This window comes from Mustelus asterias, chromosome 6 (genome assembly GCF_964213995.1).
Source record: "Mustelus asterias chromosome 6, sMusAst1.hap1.1, whole genome shotgun sequence".
NCBI lineage: Eukaryota > Metazoa > Chordata > Chondrichthyes > Carcharhiniformes > Triakidae > Mustelus > Mustelus asterias.
In genome coordinates, this window is record NC_135806.1 from 137,371,675 (window position 1) to 137,396,694 (window position 25,020).

Sequence of the window (25,020 nt, forward strand, 5' to 3'; positions counted from 1 at the left end):
CACAAATGGCACACAGTGCATACTTCAATAGCATTGAAAGGCTGCTGCTGTTATTGGTTGGATGGAAACAGACAGAATAAGGTCACACAAGAACATAGGATTTAAAAGAATAAACCATTTAATAAGATCATGGCTGATCTGGTTGTGCTGGATGAGGTGCTGATACCCAGGGACCTGGGTTCGAATCCCAGCACAGCAGATGGTGAAATTTGAATTCAGTAAAAATCTGGAATTGAAAGTCCAATGTGATGCACTGCGGTGTCTGCAACTTGGCTTCCAGCTCATTGGCTCAAGGTCCTCAAGCAATTGACGCTTCAGATGTGATTATTGTGGACCCACATATTTCAGCTGCAACACAACAACGGCCCTGCATTGTCCACATTGCCCTGCATAACCCTTGACTCCCTTTTTATCAAAAATCTGTCTAACTCTGCTTTCAATAAATTCAATGACCGAGCCTCCACATAACCTAACAAGGGTGTGCGTTGAGGTCCTCAGCGGCAAGGATCACAGATCATCAACGGGGACCAGACATGATGGCCTCGCCAGTGGGATCGGAAGCCATTGAGGCCCCCTGGGTGGTTGGGGACAGGGCAGTGCCCATGGAACAGTGCCATCCTGGCACTGCCAAGGGAGCCGGGCTTGAGGAGGGGGTGGGGGATGTCCATAGGAGGGGAAGGAAAAAAACTGCTGTGCGTGCGTGCGCGTACATGTGTGTGTGTGTGTGTGGGTGGGTGGGAACAGTGTGGAGAAAAGAATTGATTGGTGGGGACAGGGGAAGTGACAGATCTTCCAGTATACTGTATACCAGTATTGGTAATGCTTATTAATAGTTGGGCTTATTATTTTAAATTTAAAAAATGCATAATAAAGATGGAAGGGCCGTTGTTGTGTTGCAGCTGAAATATGTGGGTCCACAATAATCATATCTGAAGTGTCAATTGCTTGAGGACCTTGAGCCAATGAGCTGGAAGCCAAGTTACAGACACCGCAGTGCATCACATTAGACTTTCAATTCCAGATTTTTATTGAATTCAAATTTCACCATCTGCTGTGCTGGGATTCGATCCCAGGTCCCTGGGTATCAGCACCTCATCCAGAACAATGTTCAGGATTAATGATGAACTGCAGAATAATGTAACCATCCACGGAGCTTGAAAAGGCCAAAGCCATAACAGGACCTTCGAGCAACATCCAGGATCCATCCAGAGTTTCACTGAAGCCTCTGCACCTCCGTCCGGCATGTCACCATCCCGAAGCCCCAGCAAAGTGAAGCTTAGGCCCTGGCGGTGGCAAGGTGTCCGGCCAACTCTAGCTCTTCTCGATGAGCACCAAGGACAAGACAACACAAGGCCAGTGGTCAGTTTGACTGACTCCAAGCCTCAAAGACAGGATACAAATGTGCTTCACTGAATGCGAGATGCACGGCCCCCAAATCAGGATTATGAAAACAAAGCATCCAATTCTCAAATTAGACCTTGGGAGACTGGGTGCATGTACACTCCTTCTATTAATCTGCAACTTTTTTGAAATATAGTGTCTATTTAATACAAGAAATGCATTCCTTGACTGTTAGGTATCAATCTCCTACCTGAATTTCACAGGCTACAACCAGGTTGTGAATATAATAGAAAGCTTCCTCAATAGTTTCCCCAACAGCAACTAGACCATGATTCCTTAGAATGAGCACCTGCGGTAGAATAATAGAGCAATTTAAACAAAGTAACATTAATCATTAACATGATCTTGTCAGTTAGTAAATAAAGACAGTTTGAAATGCGAGGGCTTTTTGCCAACTTAATGGAGTCCATGACTTCGATATAAACCGAGCAGTACTTAATATGCTGATTAATCATACTTCATTTGACTACTGAAAATAAAAGGCAGTATTCTATACCACTATTGACAGCATTATGTACCTCAAATCTAAGTTGCAGTTGATATTCCATGAAAATTCTTTAGGATAGCATATGGTTCATACTTAAAAGCAAAATCTTATACACTCAATTTCTTGAATGACTACCCTCTTTGGGATCAATGTTTATAAAAGGGTGGAAATAATTAGTATATGTATTAGAATTAGAATACATGTATGGTATGAATTGTATTTCCTATAGGCAAGAAATTTTTTTGGATTACATAATTCAGTTATGGCATACATTGTATGGACAAAATGGTTTCCTTTAGTTCTGCAACTGTTAGCAATGCGTACGTGATATTATAGGTCATTCCTCAAACAAAAGCTATTTTTATACAAAACAAATGTGCGTTGTGTTCTGAAATCACTCAACAGGAGATGAGCAAAGTGGTCTCAGACAACTCTGCCTCCAGTTTTCTGCTCTCGAAAGGCTGAGGGAATGCTGGGAGCGAGAAATAAACGGTGTCTGTTAAACAACTGAAATTTCACATCACAAACAGCTAAATTCTTCCCATTCTATCAAACAATATCCTTGAGCTCCAACCTTGGAAGAGCACCCGCGACAGTACTGGTGTAACATTTTCCATTTCTCAGCTGATATTGCTAATTTTGTGTAATCAGCATTGAATAAGGAGCATCCTTGTATTGTGGGATATGTTCATTAGGCACTGACTGAAGCTGCCCAAATAATGCACAAAGACCCCTCATCAGAGGACTGCCTCAGCTGAATTCAAACTCAGTGAAGGTCCAGTGTCCATCTTAATAATTGAATCATCCAGTTCTCCATTCCAAGAGATTTGTACAATCCAAATTTATCACACTTTTGTTAATACACAAGTTGCATATCATTCACATATTGCTGTCACCATCATTTATTGATGCAAGTAAGTATACAAGGCTAGAGGTTCAACATATAATGTTACAATTCACAAGAGATGGATGTAGAACTCATTGCCTGGAATTTTACTGCCCCACCTGCCACAGGAATCGGAGAGGGCAAGGGTCGGACCATGGAACGGTCCATTGACCTTGGGCGGGATTTTATGGTTTCAGGATGAGGAAGGTCATAAAACCCTGCCCATTATCTTCCATTAAGTCACAGTTTCACCTCACCAACTGCTTACTGTCTACAGATTTTTACCTCGAGTAGTTTAGAGCTGGAAATTTTTTTTCCCTCCAATCTACAAATAAACCTCGAATGCAGAGCTATTTGCATTCAAATTTAGTTGAAATTATACATGCCCTCAAGAAAGTGGTAGTAAAACTCCTTCGTGAATACCTGTAGTCCATGACACCCACAGTGCTGTTAGGTAGAAAGTTCAGGATTTGACCCAAGAACAAAGAGGGATAAATCGTTGTGTAACTTGGAGGGGGAAAGCAAGTTTCAGGTTCTGGTGTTCCCATAGGCCCTTGTCCTAGGCTGTAGGAGCTGCAGGTTTGAAAGATGCTGTTTGAAGAAGCCTTGACAAAGTTGCTGCAGTGAATATTGTAGATGGTGCACACTGCTGCCACTGAGAGTTAATGGTAGAGAGAGAGAATGCTAATGGAGCTGGATGGGCTGTCAATCAAGTTGTTGCTTTGTCTTGGATGGTGTTAAGCTTCGAGTGTTCTTGGAACTGCACTCATAACAGGATGGAGGAGAGTAAAATATGCAGCCTCTGACTTGATCTTATAGCCATAGTATTTATATGGCTGGTCCAGCGCTCTGAAAGTTTGTGGCTTGTGCTATCAAATAAACCTGTTGGACTTTAACCTGGTGTTGAGAGACTTCTTACTGTGCTGACTGCAACTGTACAGGGCCTTGGTGAGACCACATCTGGAGTAGTGTGTTCAGTTTTGGTCTCCTTACCCACGAAAGCATATACATGCCAGAGGGTGTACAGCAAATGTTCACCAAACTGATTACTGGGACGGCAGGATGTTCGTATGAGTAGAGATTGGGTCAAGTAGGCTGGTATTCACTGGAGTTTAGAAAATTGAGAGAAGACCTCATTGAAACATTTAAAGTTCTGAAAGGGCTGGACAGATTGAATGCGGGGTGCTGTTTCTCCAGCTTGAGGGGTCTAAAACAAAGACTTACGGTCTCAAGATATGTGAAAGACCATTTAGGACTGAGATGAGGAGAAATTTCTTTACTCAGAAGGTGGTGAATCCGTGGAATTGTCTACCACACAATGCTGTTGGAGGCCAAGTCAATAAATATATTTCCGGAAGGAACAGATAGATTGCAAAGAGCAAAGAAAATTACAGCACAGGAACAGGCCCATCGGCCCTTCAAGCCTGCACCGACCATGCTGTCCGACTGAACTAAAACTCCCTACCCTTACAGGGACCATATCCCTCTATTCCCATCCTATTCATGTATTTGTCCAGATGCCCCTTAAAAGTCACTATCATATCTGCTTCCACTACCTCCCCCGGCTGCGAGTTCCAGGCACCCACTGGCAAGACCCACTGAGTATTTTCCAAAATTTTCTATATTTTTATTTCATCAACTACCTAATTGGCCAAAAAGTGTTTTGGGATATTAGTGAACCAGATGGGTTTTTCCAACAATCAACGATGGTTTCATGGTCCAGTAGACCTTAATTCCAGATATTTTTTATTGAATTCAAATTTCACCATCTGCCATGGTGGGAGTTGAACCCAGGTCCCCTGAACAATAGCAGCATTCTGGAGTGGCAGCCTAGCGGTAATACCACTAGGCCATCACTTCCCCCAAACTCAAGCTCATGAATTGTTTCATTCAGCTCAGAGCATCTGAGAACCCAGTGCTATTTTCTTCTTCTAGTTGCTTGTGCTTCAGTGCCGGATTTATGTTTCCAAGCTCATTTCAGGCTGTTCTTTCTCTGTCAGCAACAGAACTTTGTCGCTGTCCTTTATTTTGGTTTTGCTGTTGGCCAGGTGTGTCTCCAGAAAAGTTTCAGTTCTGTTATTGTGTTATTCATAGCTTCATTATCCACTCGCCGCTTGGAATGTTCAATGACTTTTGCTTTCAATCCTTGCTCTTTTCCTTTTAACTGTTCCTTCAGCTCTTCAATCTGTTTCTTGTAGCTTTTAGTTTCCACCTAGATTATGGAAAATTGCTGAGTCTTCTTTGTCATGTGGTTTCCACCGGGTGCTCCATTTTCCCACCACAGTCCAATGATGTGTAGGTTAGATGGATTGGACATGCTAAATTGCCTCTTAGTGTCCCAAGATGTGTAGGTTGGGTGGCACGGTGGCAAGCACTGCTGCCTCCCAGCGCCGGGGACTCAGGTTCGATTCCTGGCTTGGGTGACTGTCTTTGTGGATTCTGCAGGTTCTCCCCGTGTCTGCATGGGTTTCCTCCGGGTGCTCCGGTTTCCTCCCACAGTCCAAAAGATGTGCTGGTTAGGTGCACTGGCCATGCTGAATTCTCTCTCAGCGTACCCAAACAAGCACCAGAGTGTAGCAACCAGGGGATTTTCACAGTAACTTCATTGCAGTGTTAATGTAAGCCTACTTGTGATACTAATAAATAAATTATAAACTTAGGTTAGAAATGTGTGGGGTTACAGGATACGGTGGGGGATAGGGCCTGGGTACGGTACTCTGTCGGAGAGTCATAGAGGTTTACAGCACTGAAACCAGCCCTTCGGCCCTACTTCTCCATGCTGCCCTTGTTTTTAACCTGGCTGTACACCTGGTTCAGTTTTCCCAACTCCTACTTTTATTTGCCAACCGTTGAATTGAGGGTTGCTATTTCCTCTTGGTCCTTTGTGTCATCTCTAAAATTTGTTTAATAGATTGTGAACAATTTGGTTCATTGAAGACTTCAGTTTATTGTGTGTTTTCAATGGTATATACTCAGCTTGAATCTTGCACTCCAAATATTCAATTTCAGCTTTGATGCGAACATTTTCCTATGGAATAGCGTCAAAGAACAAAGAAAATTACAGCACAGGAACAGGCCCTTCGGCCCTCCAAATCTGCACCGACCATGCTAAACTACCAACTGAACTAAAACCCCCCATCCTTCCGGAGACCATATCACTCTATTCCCATCCTATTCATGTATTTGTCAAGATGCCCCGGAACAGTCACTATCATATCTGCTTCCACTATATCCCCAGCAGCGAGTTCCAGACACCCACCACCCTCTGTGTAAAAAACTTGCCTCGTACATCTCCTTTAAACCTTGCCCCTCGCACCTTACACTTATGCCCCCGAGTAATTGACTCTCCCACTCTGGGAAAAAACTTCTGACTATCCACTCTGTCCATGCCCCTCATAATCTTGTAGACTTCTATCAGGTCACCCCTCAACCTCCATTGTTCCAGTGAGAACAAACCAAGTGTCTCCAACCTCTCCTCATAGCTAATGCCCTCCATACCCGGCAACATCCTGGCAAATCTTTTCTGTACCCTCTCCAAAGCCTCCACATCCTTCTGGTAGTGTGGCGACCAGAACTGAACACTATATGCCAAGTGTGGCCTAACTAAGGTTCTATAAAGCTGTAACATGACTTGCCAATTTTTAAACTCAATGCCCCGGCCGATGAAGGCAAGCATGCCATATGCCATCTTGACTACCTTCCCCACCTGCGTTGCCACTTTGTGACCCATGTACCTGTACACCCAGATCCCTCTGCCTATCAATACTCTTAAGGGCTCTGCCATTTACTGTATATATCCTATCTTTTTTAGACCTTCCAAAATGCATTACCTCACATTTGGCCAGATTAAACTCCATCTGCCATCTCTCTGCCCAAGTCTTCAATCGATCTATATTCTGCTGTATCCTCTGATGACCCAATCACTATCCACAATTTCACCAACCTTCGTCCGCAAACTTACTAATCCCAGCACTGAACCCTGAGGAACGCCGCTTGTCACAGCTCTCCATTCAGAAACGCACCCTTCCACTGCTACCCTTTGTCTTCTTTGACCGAGCCAGTTCAGTATCCACCCATGCCAACTCACCTCTGATCCCATGCGACTTCACATTCTGTACCAGTCTGCCATGAGGGACCTTGTCAAAGGCCTTACTGAAGTCCATGTAGACAACATCCACTGCCTTACCCTCAATCATCTTTGTCACTTCCTTGAAGTTAGTGAGACACGACCTCCCCTTCACAAAACCACGTTGCCTCTCACTAATATGTCCACTTATTTCCAAGTGGGAATAAATCCTGTCTCAAAGAATCCTCTCCAATAATTTCACTACCACTGACGTAGGGCTCACCAGCCTCTAATTAACCTGGATTATCCTTGCTACCCTTCTTAAACAAAGGAACAACATTGGCTGTTCTCCAATCCTCTGGGACCTCCCCTGTAGTGGAGATGCCGGCGTTGGACTGGGGTAAACACAGTAAGAAGTTTAACAACACCAGGTTAAAGTCCAACAGGTTTATTTGGTAGCAAAAGCCACAAAAGCAGCTCCGAAAGCTTGTGTGGCTTTTGCTACCAAATAAACCTGTTGGACTTTAACCTGGTGTTGTTAAACTTCTTACTGTGACCTCCCCTGTAGCCAGTGAGGATACAAAGATTTCTCTCAATCCAGCAATTTCCTTCTTTGCCTCTCAGTATTCTGGGGTATATCCCATCAGGCCCTGGGGACTTGTCTATCTTAATGTTTCTCAAGACCTCCAATACCTCCTCCTTTTTGATCTCAACATGACTCAAACTATCTACAGACTCATCATCCACCAAGTCCTTCTCTTTGGTGAATGTTGATGCAAAGTACTCATTTAATACCTCACCCATTTCCTCTGGCTCCACGCATAGATTCCCACCCCTGTCTTTGAGTGGGCCAACCCTCTCCCTGGCTACTCCCTTGCTCTTTACGTATAAGCAGCCTTAATCCTGCTGGCCAATGACTTTTCATGACCCCTTTTAGCCCTCCTTACTCCTTGCTTAAGTTTCTTTCTACTTTCCTTGTATTCCACACTTGGTGTGTTCCCAGCCTCCACAAATGCTTCCTTTTTCTCTTTGACTCGACTCACAATATCTCTCGTTATCCAAGCTTCCCAAAACTTGCCATACTTATCCTTCATCCTTACAGGAATGTGCTGGTTTCTAAACACTAATGGAGTCAAAGGGCACGGGGAGAGAGCAGGAGCACGGCATTTAGATAGAGGAGCAGCCATGATCATATTGAATGGGGAGCAGGGTCGAGGAGCCGAATGGCTTACTCCTGCTCCTATTTTCTATGTTTCAATGTTTTATGATACTCTAACAACTTCACTGTATTTTGCTGAAGTCAGTTCACAAATTGTGTTATTAAATTACAACTTTCAAGAGTGTGAACTTCCAATCTCCAAGTTGCTAATCTAATACCATAACCACTATGTTGCCATACCAAATGGCATCGAGATCTGTACAGGGAATGTACTGTAACATACTATTACAATAGCATAAAGCTAAAAATCTAATTTCACCTTTTATCCTCAAAATTAATATAAGGTAGTAAAATTGTTGAATCGTAGTACAAACAGTAATAGTGGCAGCAGCACTGTGTATCATTTACAAGATGCACTGCAGTGACTCACCAAAGATCCTTTGACCGCACCTTTCTTCAAATCCACAACCTCTATCACCTAGAAGGACAAGGGCAGCAGGTGCATGGAAACATCACCATCTGCGCATTCCCCACCAAGCCACACACCACCTTGGAACTAGATTGCCGTTCCTTCACTGTCACTGGGTCAAAATTCTGGAACACGTGTCGCAGCTGCACTGTGGGTGTACCTACATCACATGGACTGCAATGGTTCAAGGCTGCCACCACCTTCCCAAAGGCAATTAGGGAAGGGCAACAAAGAACAAAACAGCACAGGAACAGGCCCTTCGACCCTCCAAGTCCACGCCGCTCCCTGGTCCAAACTAGACCATTCTTTTCTATCCCTCCATTCCCACTCCGTTCATGTGGCTATCTAGATAAGTCTTAAATGTTCCCAGTGTGTCTGCCTCCACCACCTTGCCCGGCAGCGCATTCCAGGCCCCCGCCACCCTCTGTGTAAAAAACGTCCTTCTGATATCCGTGTTAAACCTCCCCCCCCACCCCCCTCCCTCACCTTGAACCTATGACCCCTCGTGAACATCACCACCGACCTGGGAAAAAGCTTCCCACCGTTCACCCTAGCTATGCCTTTCATAATTTTATACACCTCTATTAGGTCACCTCTCATCCTCTGTCTTTCCAGTGAGAACAACCCCAGTTTACCCAATCTCTCCTCATAACTAAGCCCTTCCATACCAGGCAACATCCTGGTAAACCTTGTCTGCACTCTCTCTCTAAAGCCTCCACGTCCTTCTGGTAGTGTGGCGACCAGAACTGGGCGCAGTATTCCAAATGCGGCCGAACTAACGTTCTATACAACTGCAACATCAGACCCCAACTTTTATACTCTATGCCCCGTCCTATAAAGACAAGCATGCCATATGCCTTCTTCAATACCTTCTCCACCTGTGCCGTCACCTTCAAGGATCTGTGGACTTGCACACCCAGGTCCTTCTGCGTATCTACACCCTTTATAGTTCTGCCATTTATCGTATAGCTCCCCCCCTACGTTAGTTCTACCAAAATGCATCACTTCGCATTTATCTGGATTGAACTCCATCTGCCATTTCTTTGCCCAAATTTCCAGCCTATCTATATCCTGCTGTAGCCTCTGACAATGTTCGCCTTGCCAGCAACTCATACATCTTATGAAAGAATATTAAAAATGGGGAATTTCCTATTAAGTTATTCATATTTAGTGGTTAAATGTGTTTCTTTGGATGAATAGGCATGGTGGCACAGTGCCTAGCATTGCTACCACGGTGCCAGGGACCGGGTTCAATGTCTGTGTGGAGTTTGCACATTCTCCCAGTGTCTGCATGGGTTTCTACCTGGTGCTCCAGCTTCCTCCCACAGTCCAAAGATGTGCGGGCTAGGTTGATTGACCATGATAAATTGCCCCTTAGCGTCAGGAGGAATAGCAGGGTAAATACGGGGATAGGGCCTGGGTGGGACTGTGCAGATTCGATGGGCCGAATAGCTTCCTTCTGCACTGTAGGAATTCTATGATGTTATAAAGAGAATTTACTTCCACTTTTCGAAAATTAATACTTAATTAGGTGCACGATTCTTGGAACACATTAAAAATAAATTATAAAGATGATCTAAATGCATCTGCAACATGAACACAAACAGCAATAAATGCCTCCTTGCAGAAATGAATGTTAAGGAGAAACATAAAGGTGCCAAATCAACTCAGCAAGCATTTCCCCACTCAACACAATGATGCTTAACAGCAGTGTTCAAGAGATTATCACGATAAATGTTACAGAGCATTCACTCAGCAGTGGAACCTAGACTAGGTAAGCTTGTTTACCTGAACAGCCATTTTTACCTAAAGTAAAACATATTGGGAATTGCAAGATGGAAAAAAATTAAAGAATGGCGTAAAGGCACACGCATAACTTAAGAGGAAAAATTTGTTTGAGAATCCAATATACATTATGACTTATTTGATGCCACAAAAAGTCATGTGTTATCTGACGCTTAAGAATGATCACAGCGACTACTCAATTTCAAGTTGTTTCAATCTTGTTTTAGGACAGGCAGACATCCCAGGAGTAGGTAAAAAATTGTGGGTTTTTTTGATTACAGGGTTGAATCTTCATAGATTGATAGGTAATAGGTTTATTGAAAAATGATCACGGTGACACATGCTGAATTGTGATGGCGAGACAAATACATACAAACATACGAATTAGGAGTAGGCTATTCAGTCCCTCAAGCCTGCTCCACCATTCAATAAGATCATGACTAATCTGATTGCGGCTTTATCTCTACATTCCTACCTACCTCCAATATCCTTCAACTCTCTTGTTAGACAAGAATCTATCTACTTTTACCTTAAAAATGCTCAATGACCCTGCCTCCACTGCTCTGGGGAAGAGCTCCAAAGAAAAAAAAATTCTCTTCATTTCCATCTCAAATGGGAGATCCTTTTTTAAACTATGTCCTCTAGTTTGAATTTTTCATTGGTCTCACCAATGCCCTGTACGATTGTAGGAAAACATCCCTGCTTTTATACTTCATTCTCCTTGCAAAAAACAGCAACATTCCATTTGCCTTCCTAATCACTTGATGTACCTGCACTTACGTTTTGTGATTCACATTCCAGGACACCCAAATCCCTCTGTCACACAGAGTTCTGTAAACTCTTTCCATTTATACTCCATCTGCCAATTTTTTGCCCTTCACTTAACCTATCTATATCCCTTTGCAGATTCCTTATGTCATCTTGACAACTTACTTTCCTACCTAAATTTGCTGATGAGATATTCAGTCCCTTCATCCAAGACATTGATATAATTGTAATAGTTGAGGTCCTAGCTGATCCATGTGGCATTTGATTAATCACATCTTGCCAACAAATGACCATTTATGCCTACTGTTTCCCGTCAGCTAACAAATCCTTTATCCATGCTAATATGAATAGTTTTGACATAGTTACAGACAATCATTAAGGATTGCACTATTATGATCATTCCGCATTCAAATCATTAAAATACTTTGCAAAATGCGGGTCTCCTTAATTTACAGAATAGAAATGAAAGCTCTACTGCATTGCAATTTTTAATTAAAATCCACAGATTATTTGTCAGGTTGAGTTTACTAAATTTTGAATCATTTATACACTGTTTGAGTTTTATAAAGTAGGGGATTGGGCTTCTCATAGTCTATTTGTTCTATACCTTATTTGTGGAATGTCTTTTCTCCTAATTCCATCGCACATTTACTTTAGTGTGGTTGTGGCAAGAGATATCAATGCTATCCAAATGTTAAATTTTGCCTTCAGCTTCATCGGGGGCGATTCTCCCAAAAAAGTTCTAAGTGCTGAATTCGCGGGAAAACTGGTGTAAATCACGATTGTTTTTTCAGTGGGAGTTCAGACTCGAATCTCCCAGCAATGCAGAGGTCACAATCATGAATATTATTAAAAGCTCGGGACGGGCCTATTCATGCCAGAATCTGACAGTTTTGGGCCTCTGTGCATGCGCAGTGGCCCCAAACTGTCAGCCCCCCCCCCCCCCCCCCCAACCACCACAGCAGCCCGATTGCGGCCCCCACAAGCATTCCCGGTCTGCAGAGTGGCATCGAGATTCCACACCCCCACCGATTGCCCCCTAGGTCCCAGCTGGCCCCGTCCACTAGGCACTGCCTGATGCACAGTGGGCAGGGCCAAGGTGCCCCATGGGCACTTTTCTCATTGAGCAGTGCCAGGGGGCACAGGCTGGCACTGCCAGGGTGCCCATGCCAAGGGGGCACCAGCCCCCGCCACCCAACTCCCCGACGGGCCCCAGTTGTCCCCCCCTTCACTCCAACAGGGTCTCCCTCTTGTTCCCCAAAAGTGGGGAGCTACTCTAAATCCTGCCGGAGTGAAATTGTACTGACGGGATGGGTGATGCTATGGGCCCGGAGAATTCAGTCCCGGGCTTGAAAATTACATTCAAATCACATTAAACATAGATTAAATTACTTACCTGGTGTGTGCCTGCCAGTTTCCTGCATAGTCCTGACCGTGCCGGATATCCAGCAGTGGGAGATGCGCGTGCATCGGGAACGCATGCGTGAATCCGCGCACGCACGAATCTCCCGGCCCGGCAAAAAGTTAGCAGGTCGGAATGGGAGAATCGGCCCCACCATCTTTTTCTTGGAGAATCATAAAGGCATATTTTCTTAAGAAATTAGGTCTATAAAGGCATTTTACGTATCTCAATTAAAGTTAGACAGGATCTTGGATTAATTCATGCAATGACATGAACCAACAGAGAGATTTCCTTTAGCTGCTGCATTGCCCATGTGAATAAGAACGAACAAATCCTCTAAAACGTTGCTCATTTTTCTGTTTCAAACAGAAACAGTTGATTTGTAAGATAGCCTTCTAGGAGAAGAAACATCAATCACTAAATGTTATTACACTGTTCCAAAATAAACACCTTACACATGTGCAACTTTCATTTAAAAATCCACTTTTGGCTCTGGAGCAATGGGTTGCTAATCCCTGACCTATACTGTACAAATTCAGATATGTCTGTCAGTCAGATAGGACTGGATTTTATACTTGGATTACAAGTTTTTCTCGAAATTTTAGACAACTGTTTTGACAAGGACATGGGATATCATACCACAAATGGATCAGTGTTTTGGTTAAGCCAGTAGCATTTATAATACCTCACATTGAAGTACACCATTACTTATGTATTTTTCATTTTCTTAGGACACATTATAACGGCCATCTTTTGAAAAACTGCTGTAAAGTACTTTGATCGTTTCAAAAACCTGCCACACACGTTTTCCATAAGAAGCAAAGAGAATTAAACTGTTACTTCAATTTAACTTGAGCTGACCTTGTTCTTGGGGCCCAGGTTTTTTTGTATTAGAATCTTTTCTCCCTCATCCACAAGGATTCCATGGTAGTCATGGTAGGCTATCTCTCCAAGTGCTAGTGCCTCAGGGGAGATTGGCAGTAGGCCACACTTCATTGCAGACACCTGATACAACAAAATATAGTTGAAAATATTGCTCATCAGATCAGCATTTGAGCAAACCCAAATTGATTTAAACCTTTTAAAATCATCTATAAACACACTGTGGTTTCTAATTTTTAGAACACAATCTTGTATAAAATTCAAGCCTCAACAATTATCTATTAGCCTATTAAAGTTAACAGAATCAGTCAATAATGTATAAAACATCTCAATAAATGTATAGAATATATTTTTATCCTTTATGCCAGTATGTCCATATTAAGCCATTTGTGAAAATATAACTTAGCTAATGATAAGATGTGAAACATACCAAAAAATGATGCATTTGCTTCACAAAAATGATTTATACTGGCAGTAAATAAAAATATTGTCGTGTCATAGGTTAACAAATGCACTAAACACCCTGTTTCGGCTGTGAAGCTAAATTCCATTCCATCTCCATACAAAGGGGAGAGTTTCAGGTCATGGCATCTCCTGATTGAAATTTCTTTGGCTGTATGTTTCATAGATTTTAAATTGATAGATTGAGCACACATATGCATGGCAAAAAGTGTACACATACATACCATTCTTCTGTAATTTGTACGTGCAAGAGATAATTAAGGCGGCAAATGGAATATTGGCCTTTATTGCAGGGGGCACAGAATGTAAAAATAGGGAAATCGTGTTACAGCTATAAATGGCATTGGTTAAATTAAGCCCTGAGAGCAGTGGAGGCTGTATTATTGAATTTATTCATGGTTTTGTCAAAGGAAATCATGTTTAACCAATTGTTGGAATTCTTTGATAAGTATCATAGAATCACTACAGTGCAGGCGGCCTGTTTGGCTTGTCGAGTCTGCACCGATTCTTATCCAGGCCCTATCCCTGAAACCCTACGTATTTACCCCACTAATACCTCTAACCTATATATCTTGGGACATTAAGGGGCAATTTACCATGGCCAATCAACCTAATCTGCACATCTTTGGACCGTGGGAGGAAGCTCCTGCAGGCACAAGGAAAACATGCAAAATCCACAATCACCTGTGGATGGAATTGAATTCGGGTCCCTGACACTGTGAGGCAGCCGTGCTAACTACTGTGCCACCATGCCACGTGTGCTGTGGATAAAGGGGAACCAGTGGATGTATCAAGATTTGATACTTGAAGGCATGTGATAATGTGCCATATCAAAGGTTATTATAGAAAATATTTCGGGGGGGGGGGGGAGACAACATATCGGTATGAATAGAAGATTGGCTGGCTAACAGGAAACAGACAGTAGGCATAAATGGGTCTTTTCTGGTTTGACAAGATGTATCGAGTGGTGCGCCACAGGAATCAGTGCTGGGACCTCAACTGTTTACAATTTATGTAAATGATTTGAATTGATGGATTGATGGGACGGTTGCCAAATTTGCTGAAAACATGATAGATAGGAAAGCAGGTTGTGAAGAGGACACAAGGAGGCTCCACTAAGATACAGATAGGTAAAGTGAGTGAACAAATGGAGTAAATGGAGTATAATGTGGGAAAATGTGAAATTGTCCATTTTGGCAGGAAGTAAATCTGGTTAAATATTTGAAGCAGAAGAAAATGCAAAGGTATGAGAGGAGACAGTGAGATTAATTTTCAATTGTTCTAGGAAAGAGTCTGCACAGAGGAAACTGAATTAGTCTCCTCCTATGCTAAAATTCTCATGGTTCCATTTTTCTACTGCTAAAGCAAAGTAGTGACCCTGCAGATTACAAATTATAATTGTTGTTAACTAAAAATAGGCCAATATTCCAAGATGGAATATGGATTTTCATATGGAATTTTAGATAAGCTAAGCATTGCAAATGCAAATGTTTTTCTGAAAAAATATATGCTAGAATATATGCAAACCAAATGTAAATATCTTATTTGAAGGGCAAGTGGTCTTAATTTTGGGAACAAGATTTTTGCCTCTGACAGACATCATTTTTATTCTAACTGCAACAGGGTAAGGAAGCACATACAACACCTTTCTCACTTGAAAGTCAGCATGTGTGGCTTAGCATAGATCTAGATCTGAAATCAAGTTGCCTATGTGATTTCAGTCATGTAATGGGCTATTATGTGAGGAATAAAAGAATGACCAGGGTGAAGTTAGGGCCAGTCAAGGACAGTAGTGGGAACTTGTGTATGGAGTCAGTAGAGATAGGCGAGGTGATGAATGAATACTTTTCTTCAGTGTTCACCGAGGAGAGGGGTCATGTTTTTGAGGAAGAGAAGGTGTTACAGGCTAATAGGCTGGAGGAAATAGTTGTTCGGAGGGAGGATGTACTGGCAGTTTTGAATAACCTGAAGGTCGATAAGTCCCCTGGGTCTGATGAAATATATCCTAGGATTCTTTGGGAGGCAAAGGATGAGATTGCAGAGCCTTTGGCTTTGATCTTTGGGTCCTCACTGTCCATGGGGATGGTGCCAGAGGACTGGAGAGTGGCGAATGTTGTTCCTCTGTTTAAGGGAATAGAAATGACCCTGGTAATTATAGACCGGTTAGTCTTACTTCAGTGATTGGTAAATTGATGGAAAAGGTCCTTAGGGATGGGATTTACAACCATTTAGAAAGATGCGGATTAATCCAGGATAGTCAGCACGGATTCGTGAAGGGCAAGTCGTGCCTCACAAATTTGATTGAATTTTTTGAGGAGGTAACTAAGTGTGTTGATGAAGGTAGGGCAGTTGATGTCATATACATGGATTTTAGTAAGGCGTTTGATAAGGTCCCCCATGGTCGGCTTATGATGAAAGTAAGGAGGTGTGGGATAGAGGGAAAATTGGCAGATTGGATAGGTAATTGGCTATCTGATCGAAGACAGAGGGTGGTGGTGGATGGAAAATTTTCGGACTGGAGGCAGGTTGCTAGCGGAGTGCCACAGGGATCAGTGCTTGGTCCTCTGCTCTTTGTGATTTTTATTAATGACTTGCTGATGACACCAAGATTGGTGTAGTGGATGAGGTGGAGGGCTGTTGTAGGCTGCAAAGAGACATAGATACGATGCAAAGCTGGGCTGAAAAATGGCAAATGGAGTTTAACCCTGATAAATGAGAGGTGATTCATTTTGGTAGGACTAATTTAAATGTGGATTACAGGGTCAAAGGTAGGGTTCTGAAGACTGTGGAGGAACAGAGAGATCTTGGGGTCCATATCCACAGATCTCTGAAGGTTGCCACTCAAGTGGATAGAGCTGTGAAGAAGGCCTATAGTGTGTTAGCTTTTATTAACAGGGGGTTGGAGTTTAAGAGCCGTGGGGTTATGCTGCAACTGTACAGGACCTTGGTGAGACCACATTTGGAATATTGTGCGCAGTTCTGGTCACCTCACTATAAGAAGGATGTGGAAGCGCTGGAAAGAGTGCAGAGGAGATTTACCAGGATGCTGCCTGGTTTGGAGGGTAGGTCTTATGAGGAAAGGTTGAGGGGGCTAGGGCTGTTCTCTCTGGAGCGGAGGAGGTTGAGGGGAGACTTAATAGAGGTTTATAAAATTATGAAGAGGATAGATAGAGTGAACGTTCAAAGACTATTTCCTCGCGTGGATGGAGCTATTACAAGGGGGCATAACTGTAGGGTTCATGGTGGGAGATATAGGAAGGATATCAGAGGTAGGTTCTTTACGCAGAGAGTGGTTGGGGTGTGGAATGGACTGCCTGCAGTGATAGTGGAGTCAGACACTTTAGGAACATTTAAGCGGTTATTGGATAGGCACATGGAGCACACCAGGATGATGGGGAGTGGGATAGCTTGATCTTGGTTTCAGATAAAGCTCGACACAACATCGTGGGCCGAAGGGCCTGTTCTGTGCTGTACTGTTCTATGTTCTATGATGCCAAGAGAAGCAAATGGTAGAAAATATTAAATGGAACGGTTTGGGAAGTAACATTAGATCTAAAATTGAAAACTCTGGTCTTAATTCAAAAAATAATGTAGGGAAAAAAATAACCTACTGCAGCTCCAGCTGGTGTGTGAATGTGTACGATGCATCGGATGTCTGGTCGAGTTGCATAGATGGCAGAGTGCAAGGTAAAGCCAGCCTGGTTTATTCCCAAATTGGTGCAGCCACGATCGATAATATCACCTTGAAGATTAACTTTAACCTGTAAAGCACACAACAATCAGTATTGCTTGTTCCTACTTCTTAAATTCTAAGATCAGGTCCGAGATGCTGTGACTATTTCCACTGACACAAAGAAAATGAAGAGATTTAAAAGGGATCATAGAGAGAACAAAGTTTAAAATAAGTCAAGAGAATCTTCATGTTGCATTTGCAAAAAAAAACTTTAATTTGTCACTTTCACAAAGATGGTGGCAGTTGTGTACAATGGGCAAATTCTGTAAAGGCAGCTTTAAAGAAAAATGTTATTAGAAACTTTTTTTTAATACATTATTCATTCATGGTCAGCATTTATTGCTCATCCCTAATTACCTTTGAGACAGTGCTTTTATGCTGTTTTCTTGAACCACATGTTGTAGGAACACCAACAGTGCCATTAGGAAGGCACAGTAAGAAGTCTCACAACACCAGGTTAAAGCTTTTGGAGCGTTGTCCCTTTATCAGGTGAGTGGAGTTAGGAAGGGAATTCCAGGGTTTTGACCCAGCCAGTGAAGGAAAAAGTGATTTAATTCCAAGTCTGAATGGTGTGTGATTTGGAAGGGAGCTTGCAGGTGGTGGTGGTCCCATGCCACAGGTTTGGAAGGTGCTACCGAAGGAGCCTTGGTGGGTTGCACTAGGCAATCTTGTACACATTGCTGCCACTGTGCTTTGGTGGTGAATGTGGTGCCAATCAAGCAGGCTGCAGTGTCCTGGATAGTATTGAGCTTCTTGAGTACTGTTGCAGCTTCACTCATCCAGGCAAGTTGAGTGTGTTCCATCACACTCCTGATTTGTACTTTGTAGATGGTGGACAGACTTTAGGGAGTAAGGAGGCGAATTACTCTCCGCAGAATTCCCAGCCTCTGACCTACTCTTATAGCCACAGTATTTATATGGCTTGTCCAGTTTAGCTTCTGCTCAACAAGAATGGCTGGAAAATTCCATCCAATAACTTTCAAAAATAAAACTGAATGTAGTATTATTAGTTGATCAAGTAAATAGCATTTAAAATTTAAACGTGTTCCTCCTTACTCACCAGACTAGATGCAGTGACCTCACTGTAAAGAAGGCCAAAAGGTACAATGAGGAAATGTTCCTGTTCAGAGCTGACTCTGACCTACAGGAAAAAACAACCAATAACTTGCCATAATTTATAACTATACAAACTTTATGCAATCAGTAAAATCTAAAAAATAGTTTTAGAGCTGCAAATCGGCTCCAGAGTACAGCTTTGCATCTAAGCAAAGATTAAAAGACTATCTACAATAATTATTTTCCCCAAAATGTTCAGTTCTGAGATTCCTGCCCTAAAATAAGGTTTTGGCGCTAATAGCTAATTAAATGATCAACATCAAGTCTGTACAAATTCACACAATAACATTACGTTATGACCTGGAGATGTGATGTAAGATATGTGGTGAGAGTATTTCTTTATTGGAAATCAGCAGGCAAAATGTGGCAGATCTTTTCAGTTATGAGCAAAGTTTTTTCTTAAAAAACTCAGGTTGTAATTTATGGTGGTTTTTAGAATGTACTGTTTAACGTTATATAACACATCCAGGTCATTAATTTATGGACATTCAATGAAACAAAGTGTGTTTTTCTTAATAGGAGCATTGATTTTTTTGCATTTAGATATATGTAAATCAATGGCCATGATTACTATTAAAAGCTAACTGAACTATTTGCCTAATTTTAAAAGGCCAATATTGAGAAGATGCTTGTAGATAAGCTGCTCTAGGTTGCAGGCAGGTAGTCGGATATACATACAGAAGTGGTGAATCGTCAGCAAAAAAATAAAAGAGGGACCTGCTAGAGACATTTCCAACTCTACTCAAGGACATCTGCTGCTGAAACTCATGAATGCCTGCCAACACTTTCCTAAACGGCCTGCCATTCTTCTGTAAACCTTAGTTTATCCAAAACTCTGCTGTCTGTATCCTATGTTGCATCAGGCCCTGCATTTTTCTCACTGGCTCCCAATGCCCCGGCTTTACATTTCTCATCCCTGTCTTTAATCGCTTCTGTGGCTTTATTTCTCCCATTCTCTAATTTCCTTCAGCAATCCCAGCACCCCACTCAGTTCTTCTGACTCCAGCATGTGAATTAAAGTTAGCAAATATAACAGTCATTTCACAAAATGGAGCAACTCAGAAAACTACCTTCCATAAAGTAAGTTTGGCACATTTGCTAATTCTGTTATACTTGGCATAGTAAGAAGTCTCACAACACCAGGTTAAAGTCCAACAGGTTTATTTGGCAGCACTAGCTTTCGGAGCCTCAAGCTCCTTTTTCAGGTGACTTCACTCACCTGAAGGAGGAGCTTGAGGCTCTGAAGGCTAGTGCTGCCAAATAAACCTGTTGGACTTTAACCTGGTTGAGAGACTTCTTACTGTGTTTACCCCAGTCCAACGCCGGTGAAGAAGGGAAAGGGTTAATGTTTTTTGTACCTGAAGGGCTAATGCAGGAAACCAAGGACTGCTTCATGACCTGAGAATACCAGCTACAGTCTGGTTTGTCAGGGGCTGTAAATGTATTTTTGGTTTGTGACTGGTCTAGAGTTTGTTTCGTGACCAGAGGCTGTAAATGTATTTTTGAGTTGTAACTGATCTGGTGTTTGAGTCATGACAGGTATTAGAAGCCATGCTGTATAAACATCCCCACTTTACTGTGTTCAGAGAGAACTTTGGCTTCCACTTTCAAGGGGTCAAGTTCTCCCCCAAGCTGGAGAGAATAGAGCCTACTCTATTTTGACTCATACCAGCCTCAGAGGTATTTTTTACCTACTACAATTGGTGCCGAAACCCGGGAGACCCTGGGATCTGTTTGCGGGCTCAGGTTGAATGGCCACAACCTGGGTACTGGAATAGAGTTCTGAACCTAATAGGGTGAGTCAAATTACAGTGGGCTGATCATATGTGATTAGAGAGTGTGAGCGTGAAAGACGTCTGAACTGAACATATACGGACAAGGAGGCATTTGTCTTTAATACTCAAGTGAGTGTAAAGACTGGAGAAAGAGACGCCTGGAGTGTGATGTTCAGACGTGAGTGAGAAAGAGAAACCGTCCGAGTGATCACCGGAGTAGAAGTAAGCTTAATGGTGTAAGCGGTGGTACGGAGGGATTTGATCACCCCTGACAGGTAACACCGGACTCTGATAAGAGCAGCCTCGGAGTGGGAGAGCGAGAAGGGAGAATAGAAGACTCCAGGTGGTGAGTATAAAACTTATCTGTATTATGGCGGGATCACAAAGACAGTGGGGACCTCCAGAATCCCTGATAAATGAGTGTATGACTAAGAGGAACAAATTCATTAAACAGATGAGAAAAAGGGGGGTGGAACTTATCCTACCCTCTGGTTGGATAAAGAAAAGAGAAACATGACAAAGAAAATAGGAGTATTGTTAATACATCAGTTAGCTGGACTAATTGAGCAGGTAGTCGCCTCTAAGAAGTGGAGTGAGGATAAAGAAAGGACTAGGGAGTTAGAATCCAGAGTAAGGGAACTGGAGAAACAAAACCAAGTATTAGAAGAAAAGCAATGGAGAGGGGAAACCGTTCCTCTACCTCATGAGTCCACACAACAGGGACTAACCGCTCCTCCAGAGGAGTGGGAAGCGCTAGAACACAACTTAGTGCCAGTTACCCGAGGGGGAACAGATGCGCAGCCCAAGGTAAATTATAAACCATTCACCCCAGGTGAGGCACAGCAGATAATGGCTTCCCTGGGTAAATTATAACGTAGAAGCGAAAACACTAAATTCTGGAAAGAATTAGACACAATCTGGGTAGGACACCTATTACACCCGAGAGACATACACCAGCTGGTAAGGGCAGCCTGTCCAGTAGGTAAGTGGAGACAGGTAGCAGGTGGACCCACCGCTCCTCCAGCACAGGATTATGCCCAACAGACACCCTTCGCCCAGTTTAAGGTAGAAATTCAGAGAGTGTTAGGGATTGCTTCTTCTAACTGGAGCAGATTAACCACAACGAAGCAGTTAAAAGGGGAAGGAGCTTCTGAATATGGGGGATGGTTGTTCCAGGTATATCAGGACTGTTCAGGACAAGGAAACCCAGGTCGAGGAGATCGAGCGTTCATCCAGGCTTTTAAGGATGAATTCTTTAGTGCTCACCAAAACACCCTTAAAATGGGAATTCTCAGTACCCCGAACTATGATGAGTTGGTAGAATGGGCTTGTGGCATACCTGGAGGTGGATAGGAGAGATCTTAGTTTTTGTATTTGCGTGTGTGTGTGATCTGGTTGCTAGTCGAATGTAGGTGGTTGTTGTTGTATTAGATTGAGAACAGGAGTTGTTGTAGCCTGTTTGTTCTTGTGGAGTGTTTATTGCGGGTAATAGTTGCAATGCTTTGTACCTTGGTTTAGCCTCAGGGGAGCTGGGGAGGTGTTAAAACTGTTAAAGATTGAAGTGATAAGATTTCTTGAATTTACTTCTGTTTTAAGTTTAATTACAGTTTGGAAGAAAGAATAATAAAAGTGACTGTCTTAATCCAAGTTCTACATTTTTAAATGTTTCACTTACATCTCAGTTTAAGATGTTAAGTTTGAATGTGTGTTGGAAGCTTCCATGTGTGTCTGTGTGTGTGTTTACAAAGTTGTTTGCTTTGATGTTTTGATGTTCTTCCCTGCTGTGATTTTACAACAGTGGGTTTGATATAGAGTTTAAATACAAATTGGAAAGTAAATTGAAATTTCAAAATCGAAGTACATAAATTGAAGTTGGAAATAGTCAATTTGAATTTTGATTAAACCTGTGTTTGAATTTTGTTAAGAAAGGATTTAAACCTTGGAGGGAACCATGTGCTCTCTCCTTTGTCTTGAAGTGAAGATTATGAGAGAGTTAGTTGAGAATTGGGAGAAGAGAATAAGTAATTTTATGGGAAAGTAGATAAGCAAGAACACAAGAATGTGGTAAATGTACTGTCTAGGAGTCAGTTTAAATATTTTAAGTTAGTGAAATGAATTGTAATTCTGCTTATTTCAAGTTCCAGCAGGAGCTTAATCAATTAAATCTTAGTCGCCAATGCAAATTGCCTTTACGAATGTCTAATAGTTTAATATTCTGTAAACTGGTTAAAATTATGTACTGCTGTTGGAATTTTATGCACTATGTTCACAGTTTGCCAAATATAAAATACTGCAAAGCTCAAAATCTAGCCAGTTAAAATCAAACCAAATTGTTTCTGATTAATTAACTAGTATGTATTGTACCTACTTTGGTTTGATTTGGCGTCTGTTGTTTTCCTCGAGTGCGGGGGGGGTTTGGATATTACGGTTTTGCTGTGTAAAGTGGTATGATACAACTGCCGCTTGATTATTTCTATTATACAGTATAGCACTGCCATATAGACCCGAGAATAAAATCAAATCCTGAAAAGCCTTCACCAATTTTGTATAATATGGCTATACATTATATGTTGTGTATGGATAAACATAATTCTGTAGGAGCTCCGTTTTCCTCACTATACAAATGATTAAATTAGATATAATGCATTACAGTACATTATACTCTGGAAATCAAAATGTGGTGACCGGGAGAAAGGAGGTTAGAGTAAAAATAAGAGGGGCTGGTCGGCAGTGTGAGGGGGAGGATAGGCAGGCGAAGGGGAGCTCTCAGACCGAAGGGTTGAGGTGTGTTTATTTTAACGCAAGGAGTATAGTGAACAAAATGGATGAGCTTAGAGCATGGGTCCATTGTATAACGGTCGTGCGGGTTATTAGTTAAGTAAAAGGATGATTTTCTTGCTGCTTCTCATGACCCTTGCCCTGCTAGTTACGGAGGGGAAGTATAGATGAAATTGTGTAGACTTGAGGATAGAACATCGCAAACATCTCTGTAACGATAGCTCTGTCTATTGTAACCTTCCGACACATGGAATAAGTCCCTGGGAGGTAACCCGTAGGGACCACTGCTTGGGATTCCTTAACCATGCTATGTTGCCAACTCTGTTGGAGGGGCGAGGTGATTGGGGTCTCCCATGCAATGTAACGTGGTGTAACTGGAATTTTTGGTGTTTAGCTGAGGGATTGGGATGGACCTGTATCCGGCATCAGCAGAGAGCTCGGGAGGATGAGTACATCAACACGAAATTTGGTCGATGCAAGCGATCATTGTACCAATCCTCTAAAATCCAACCCTATCACATGAACCCTTTCATGTACATGTCTCACTTGTATGTATTGCAGTCAAAATTTTGACCAAGTGCTGGGTCTGCTTACATATTCCCATACACGAAGGAAAGGGGGGGGGGGGGGGGGGGGGGGCGGAAAGAGTCCTTTATTCCCTATCCCTTTGTCAACTCCGCGAATAGTAGAGGGGATTTTGGATCGGAATGGAACCCAAGACGGGACAAGGAAAGTGACATTTAAAACCCCATCAGGCATGTTGTGAAAAACCAACAAGAGGGGGGGGATCTATCAGCTTGGTAGGAAACGGAACCATACTTGTTGGCCATAGCTACTGTACCCAGCAGGTTGTCACCAGTGGTGCCTGGGCTTTGATGCAACAGATTACAATCCATTGCCCCACTGCTGATGTCCTGGTCAGCCTCTCCTCTACTTATGTGAGCAGCATGACTGCATATAATGGTACCTGTTTTGTCTGTGGAAACAATGCCTACCCATGGTTTCCTTGGGATTGGGTAGGATCGTGTTAGTTAGCATATGTGGTACCCTATATTCACCATTAGTGAGACAGAATGGTTCTTTATGATAGCTTTCCCACTTTATGGGACAGCAAAAGCAGCTCAGGAACTTATACATATGGCCTCGACCTTGGAGAGAATTGCGAATGAAACTAGAGACAGGTTCAAGGAGATGAGCACAGCCTTCTCTGAAGTATCAGCCGAGGTTGTAGCTATCCGGACTGTTGCTTTACAGGACCAATTGACATTTGATTATGTGTTGGCTTTCCAGGGAGGAACATGCGCTCCAAATGCTGCAGATGATTCGGAAAATATAACTCGTTTGGCAGATCATATCAAACGAGTCGCGAAGACAATACGGGATGAAGGGAGCCAATATCATAATTATAACCCTCCGGGATGGCTGGGACAATGTTTCGGGTCGTGGGGATCATACCTGATGCATGGGTTGATTGTATTAATTGTAATTGTTATTGCTTGTATTGTATGACATTATTGAACGAACAGCCCGGATTATGCTGAGTGCAAGAGTACAGGCAGAAGGGGCAGACTTCCTGACGAAGGAGGAAGGCCCATATATGCTGGTAATCTTTGGCTCTGAATTGGTCATGGGGCCATGCTTGGACGTGGCCCCGACCAAAAGGGGGATTGAAGGAGGGAAAGGGTTAATGTTTTGTACCTAAAGGGTTAATGCAGGAAACCAAGGCCTGCTTCGTGACCCGAGAATACCAGATACACTCTGGTTTATGGTCGGGGCTGTAAATGCATTTTTGGTTTGTGACTGGTCTAGAGTTTTTGTGACCAGAGGCTGTAAATGTATTTTTGAGTCGTG

At 42.6% G+C, this 25,020-nt stretch overlaps 1 protein-coding gene across 13 annotated transcripts in view; it reads right to left on the bottom strand.

The window, feature by feature from the left end:
* The window catches only part of add1 (adducin 1 (alpha)), a 192,895-nt gene that overhangs the window by 77,930 nt on the left and 89,945 nt on the right, over positions 1-25,020 (bottom strand). For all 13 annotated transcript variants that reach the window (XM_078215185.1, XM_078215187.1, XM_078215177.1 and 10 more), the window contains exons 5-8: positions 18,561-18,641; positions 17,379-17,528; positions 13,285-13,428; positions 1,592-1,690 (exon numbers count right to left, since the gene is read on the bottom strand). In XM_078215185.1, coding sequence (XP_078071311.1) covers positions 1,592-1,690; positions 13,285-13,428; positions 17,379-17,528; positions 18,561-18,641 — 474 coding nt within the window. The remainder of the gene's footprint in view (positions 1-1,591; positions 1,691-13,284; positions 13,429-17,378; positions 17,529-18,560; positions 18,642-25,020) is intronic.